The sequence below is a fragment of the Nothobranchius furzeri genome, chromosome 18 (genome assembly GCF_043380555.1).
Source record: "Nothobranchius furzeri strain GRZ-AD chromosome 18, NfurGRZ-RIMD1, whole genome shotgun sequence".
NCBI classification, from domain to species: domain Eukaryota; kingdom Metazoa; phylum Chordata; class Actinopteri; order Cyprinodontiformes; family Nothobranchiidae; genus Nothobranchius; species Nothobranchius furzeri.
This window is the reverse complement of record NC_091758.1, coordinates 34487825-34494432: the sequence shown is the minus strand read 5'-3', so window position 1 is coordinate 34494432 and position 6608 is coordinate 34487825. Positions and strand designations below refer to the sequence as shown.

Genomic DNA, 6608 nt, shown 5'->3' with positions numbered 1-6608 from the left:
ATCGAGATTACGGCCAAATAAGCAGATTCGCTCCCTTTTTCTAGCTGATTGTGTTTCTGTACCACATGTTCTCCCTAAATGGAATTCACTTGTTCAATATGTGTCGTGGGAAAATTATGGACTCTTCCTAACAGATACTTGCTTACAAACAAAGTCAAAGAAGTCACATTCAAACTCCTTCATCGCTATTATCCTGTTAAAACATTCCTGAGGAGATTCATTAAAGACTTTGATGTATCCTGTACTTTCTGCAAGGAGCACCCAGAAACTATCGACCACTTGTTCTGGACTTGTGAACACACTCGGAAACTATGGCAAGGCGTCTGTAGATTTATATTGGACCATATCAATGAGACCTTTGTATTACATTTTCATAATGTTCTGTTTGGATTTCTAGACTATCAGAGGGATTTGGAAAATGAACTGTTCATATCTAATCTCATCATATTGCTGACCAAGTTTTACATCCATAAATGTAAAGTGTTAAAGATAAGACCTTCCTTTTGTGTCTTGAAAAAAGAGCTTAAGCTTTATTTGAAAACAATCTCCACCTCGAACAATAACAAAGCCATTAAGACACTAAGTCTCTGCTCGAAATTTCAAATCTTTCCATAATTCATACTCTGTTGCATGTCTCGTATTGTTTCCTGTTTCGATCATCATTCTCATGTTTCATAATTTGTATGCAGTAACCCCTGGCGTTGAATCTGTTGGTATGTTTTTGTTATGTTTATACTGTTTCCATGTACTTCATAGTGGATATTGAGTCACTTATGTATATTGACTGTATTGTTTACGAACCAATATCCTAAATAAAGAATTAAAAAAAAAAAAAGAACGCTCCTCTGTCCTCAGAAAACGCCGAACCAAAGAAAACCATGAAACTAGGTGAGTAAAGAAGGATCGGCTGTACTTGACTTTTATTAAATAAGTTTTTAATCCTAGATGACTAAAACTTGTAGTTTATGAAATGCAAAGTTCAGTGAGCAGGAAGGCTAAAAAGCGGGAAGTAATGCGAGTTTTTAACATTTTTATGAGGCACATATCCACTAATTTTACATAGCAGAAAATCTTTTTGAAAGGAAATGTTTCTGTTTGGACCTGTTTCATTAGTTGTGATGTTTCTAAAGGGAGGCCAAAACATACCTTTAGAAAATTTTGCTTTTTATTTTCTTCCCAATCAGTTCAGATATGAAGTTATTGGAACTCAGGGTGCTTCTTGGTAGCGTTAAAATTTAGACAAACCATAGCAGCAGCATGGACGTAATTTTCACTTTAGAAGTGGGGGGGATGGGGGGGATCTTTACAGTATGTTCTAATGGGAAACAGGCTTCAACACAAATGGTTGTTTTCTGCTTGGTCCTAGAGCTCAACCAGGGTCAGTTTAATATAGCGTAATATTGTTTTTGGATGGTAAAAAGTGCAGGGGTCAAAACTTGACTTTGGGAAAGGTGGGGGGGACATGCCCCCCCCCTCAAAAAAAATTACGTCCATGAGCAGCAGCAAAGATTTTGTCTAGCCCCCACCTTCTTCAAATAAACTTTTTTTTTTTTTTGCTGGTTAACAGTCTACAAGAGCGTCTTTTGGCGCTGTAGACATCTATTATTATTTAGGCATTTTAGTCCATCTATAACAGACCTGGGCATTTTACGGCCCGCGGGCCACATCCGGCCCTTTGGTTGACTTTGACCGGCCCGCGTAAGGTTAATTGGAAATTACAAAATAAATGTATTTTCTCATTTTACCTCATGCATGGGCTAAGGCTGCATTGCTTTTATTTTGAAGTTGTTTTTTACGTGCACAATGACGCAATACGTATAGCAACAAGTGCCCGCGGTTGACATGGTGATTGTAGCCTGAGAAATGTCCGCTCATGCAAAAAAAAAAAAAAAAAAAAGAAAGATGCCGAATGCAGGATTTTCAACAAAAATTGGACTGCTAAGTATTTTTTTTACTGAAGTCGGAGGTAAAGCCGTGTGTTTGGTTTGCGGGGAGGAGATTGCCGTGTTTAAGGACTACAATTTGAGTCGGCATTACGACAAGAAACACTCGGAAAAATACAAGAACTTGTCTGATGCTGAGAGCTGAGAGGGCACGGACATCCGAAGCTTTGCTTGCAAAGTTGCAAAAGCAGCAAGGCTGTTTTACTAAGCTTCACACATCCAGGGATGCAGCAGCCAGGACCAGCTTTGTGATATCCCACAAAATAGCTAAAAACAGCAAGCCGTTTTCGGAGGGAGAGTTTGTCAAAGAGTGCATGGTGGACTCTGCCGCACTAATATTCCCTGAAAAAAAAGGCGCATTTGAGCAAATCCCGCTGTCCAGGCGAACCGTGACCAGGAGGATCGAGGACATTGCGGGGAACCTGGAGCTTCAGCTGCAACGTGAAGTGGCAAGTTTTGACTTTTTCTCATTAGACGGGAGCTGTGATGTCCGCGACACAGCCCAGCTGCTCGTATTTGTCCGGGGATAACGGACTTCAAGCTCACAGAGGAGCGGGCAGCAATGCGGTGGATGAAAGGGACAACGACAGGGAGTGATCTTTTTACAGAGGTAAATGCGTGCACGGACACTCTGGGATTGAAATGGGAGAGACTGTCAGGTGTCACAACAGACGGTTGTCCAAATCTTAAGCCGGCAAATGTCGGACTTTTGAAACGCATGCAAGATAAAGTGACAGAAATTGATGCAGATCAAAAATAGGTGTTTTTGCATTGAATTATACACCAACATGTGTTGTGCAAGTCAGTGCTAAAAATCAACCATGTTACTGATGTTGTTACTAAAATAATAAACTTCATCAGGGCGCGGGCGATGGATCACAGACAGTTTGTGGCTCTTTTGGAGGACTCCACACAGCTGTCAGATGGCTCAGCCTGGGGAAAGTGCTGAAGAGGGTTTGGGACTTGAAAGCAGAGATTCAGGATCTCTGCTGGATTTCTACTCTTCTCTTAAGGAGGACTTTCCAAACCTGAGGAGACATGCTCAGAAGATGTTGGTTCTCTTCGGCTCTACCTACATTTGTGAACAAACATTTTCAATGATGAAGTTTACAAAATCCAGGTATAGATCCTCTCTCACTGATGATCATTTGTCAGCTGTGCTTCGCTTCTCCACCTCAGACATTCAACCTGACTTTGATGCACTCGCTAAAGCCCAGCAGAGACTAGATTTCTCTCACTGAATAAGAAAAAAATCACTTAAAAACACAAAATAAGGTGTTTGGACCACAAATGTAGGCAACTAGCAGTGAACTGGGACACTTTTTTTAAACCTCTTTCTCAAGATCACAGTTCAGTGATTTTATTTTACAGACAATACTGTGTGTCTGTAGAATGCTAAGAACCTCTTTCCAACAATATTTGAAACTCAGAATGTGTTTTGGAGTGAATGTGACTGAAACTGTTAACTAATATAAGTCACAAATGTTTAACAAAAACCAAATGTGCACACTTTGTTTACCATTGCCTTGGGAAATTTGAATAAATCACATTTTTGTAAGACAACCTCACTTTTTCCTTTTTGCTCATTTATAACATATAGTCTACTCTTACCAGCTTGAAGAAACAATGGTATTTACTGCTTTTTATAAAGAAATACCATTAATATTATGCATAATTGACTTCAGCCTTTTGGCCTGGCCCTCCACAATATTTTCTATTTCTCATGTGGCCCCATGGAAAAAATAATTGCCCACCCCTGATCTATAACCATCGACATATAAATATTGGACAATGGGTTTTCATAGGCTCCAATAACACGTTTTTGAAGAACAATGGGAGGTGGCCACCACCGCCCTTTTGACCGTGTCACAGGTTCCGTCAATCCCAGACAATTCCACAAAAGGGAAGAGAGGTGGAGCTGAGGGTGGGGCTGTAAGGCTGGGATCAACTGACAGCACCCGGTCGAACTAGCTACAAGCTAACCTGAAGCTAACCCAAAGCTAACGCAGAGGTGGGAGCTAAGCTAACAGAGGTAGCAACCTAGCTACAACCGGACTTAACTGTGCACAACACCAGAGCTTCTGAGTCAGAGATACGCCGGGCTGACCTCTGGGTAAAACCGGGTGGAACACAGAGGTCTCCGAGACCTCCACAAGCCGGCAGCTGCACAGCAGACAAGCGCCGCTGCGGTCTGAGATGCGCAGAGCTGCTGCTGGGGAGAACTGGGTGGAAAGGTTTCCATCCCAGAGCTCCACAAGCCGGCAGCCCGTGCAGCAGTCAGAAGCCGCGATCAGACAGAGATGTGCCGAGCTGCGGGGAGGGGAGAACCGGGTGGAAAACAGAGGTCTCCCAAGAGCTCCACAAGCCAATAGTCGGAACCCAGCTCCACCAACATGTTATATTTCAACCCATTTTCTAAAGTGCAGCATTATGTTAAATGCACTGGGTTTTACCCTATTACATTTAAATTTCATGGTTAAACAGTACATGTTAAAATCTAAGCTCAGCTAGCGCAAGAGCGCCAGTGGCCTAAAATACATAAATATAATTTTACTTACTGAAAAAAATGAAGTGGAGACTCCTTGGACGCTCTATTAGTGCAATTAATGCCACAGCAAGTCATTTTGTCCAACAATTGCACAAATAATATCCAAACAAGAATACACACACACACAGAGACTCAAAAACCCAGAACAGTTTCGAAGCCAGACCGAGGCTCTACTGAGGCCTTTCCACGGAGCTAGCTCTGCGGTTACAGGGTCGGATGCTCATTAATTATACAGAATTTTAGACTTTTAATACACTTAAACAGAAGAGTGAGAAAAAAATCCACCCCCTCAGAGTTGTTATGAGTGCAAACTAGATCATTTAAACCAAAAACATGTTTTGGTACCAGGCTGTAAACATGTTTATTTCTGCTGTGAAATTGGTATTTTTAACATGGGAGTCAATGAGGATTTGCTCGCTTCTGACACCTGCCCCTAGTGGATGAGGGTGGAACTGCAATTAATTTCACTTCCGCATTGGACTCAATTTCTGACCCGCATTGTGGGGGCTTGCCTATAACCCAAGTGTAGCGCCCTCTTCAGCTTAAAATTCTGCTCTACATTTGAATTTTAATCAACAAACTCTATAGGGAGCCTAAGTTTCCTCCCTTTCCGGTCGGCACATGGGGCCCTGGAAGAATGAAAAAATCAATGCAAGTCAAAGATGCTAAAAACGCTATTTTCTAATCCGCTTTGCCTTACGCCCTGGATGGCATATATGTTGTACTGCAATTTAAATGAAAAGTAATGGTGGGTGTTTCGACCACACCACGTACTTTGAGATTTATCAGCTTGTAAAAGTCCGTAATTAGCATGACTACAAACTATAAATCGGCACGTCGCATATGTGACATCACCACATGACCTCCTCTTCCCTAGCATAGCTGCTACTTACCAAATGACCAGATTTATGGTGGTTCTTTCCTCCTGTGGGAAGTTTGCTGAACTTACAGCCCTTTACCCTCAGTTTTCTCCGTGTCTAGTTCGATGACATCACTTTCGTGACATGCATCTGTAGTCCTGGACTTATTTTCAAACAAAACCTAAAATATTGTTTCCCCTGTTGCAGAAGCATGAATTTGTTAGGCTCAGGGCCGTTCTCCATTAAAGCAGAAATCCAGAGTTTTTATTCAAACTGCTCCATCTAGAGGGTCACCAACTCCGATCCTCGAGGGCCACCATCCTTCACAAATTAGCTGTTTCTTACACACCTGATTGAAATGAATGAGTAATTAACAAGCCTGTGCAGAGTTAAATGTGGCATGGAGAGGATTAAAGTACTCCATTCAGTTGTGGTGAAGCAGGAAACACAGAAAACCAGTAAGACTGGTAGGGGGGTGACTTGCTCTTTATGCTGCCAAAACGCTGATGTTTCTTTTGTGTGTTTCAGGAAAAATACTTGCCATTGCAGGAGCAACAGGTATGACTTCAGATTATCTTCTCAAATTCACTTAATCCTCTTCTGTTGATTGACCTGGTCTTGTCCATCAGCTGCGGGAGCAGTGGGGGCGGTGCTTGCAGCTCCTGCAGTTCTGGGAGCTGTTGGATTCACCTCAGCTGGAATAGCAGCTGGATCCTTTGCTGCAAGCATGATGTCTGCAGCTGCTGTAGCCAACGGAGGAGGGGTGGCAGCAGGAAGTCTGGTAGCTGTGTTACAGTCTGCAGGTGTTTTGAGTTTATCAGCCAGCAGCATCCAGGAGTCCAACCCTAAAACACTCTGGAGTTTGATTCAGATTTCAGCTCTTTGAACTTCGCTGTTTTGATGCAGGAGCTGCTGGTTTGTCGGCCACCGCCACTGCTGCTCTAGCCGGCGCTGGAGGCACCGTCGGAGCTGGTACTGGATGGGTAGCAAGCAAATTATATAAAGGGAAGAAGAAGAAGGAGGAAAAAGATCAAGAAGACAAAGAAGATGAAGATAAAGAAAACGATGAGGAAGATAAAGAAGAAGATGAGGAAGATAAAGAAGAAGATGAGGAAGATAAAGACGAGGAAGATGGAAAAAAGCAACAGTGAGAAGCCGTTGTTTCACTGTTGGTATCATGTTCACTTCCTAATTAACACAACTCTGTTGTTGGTCTCATTTACATCATGTTGCTAACGGCTCCACTATTAGTATTTT

At 42.3% G+C, this 6608-nt stretch overlaps 1 protein-coding gene across 1 annotated transcript; it reads left to right on the top strand.

The window, feature by feature from the left end:
- Positions 1-831: 831 nt before the first annotated feature.
- Positions 832-6608, top strand: LOC107392597 (interferon alpha-inducible protein 27-like protein 2A). The gene is made up of 4 exons (XM_070546700.1): positions 832-888; positions 5880-5909; positions 5981-6154; positions 6258-6608. Exons 1-4 carry the CDS (start codon positions 879-881, stop codon positions 6500-6502), a joined length of 459 nt encoding a protein of 152 aa, XP_070402801.1. The 5' UTR covers positions 832-878; the 3' UTR covers positions 6503-6608.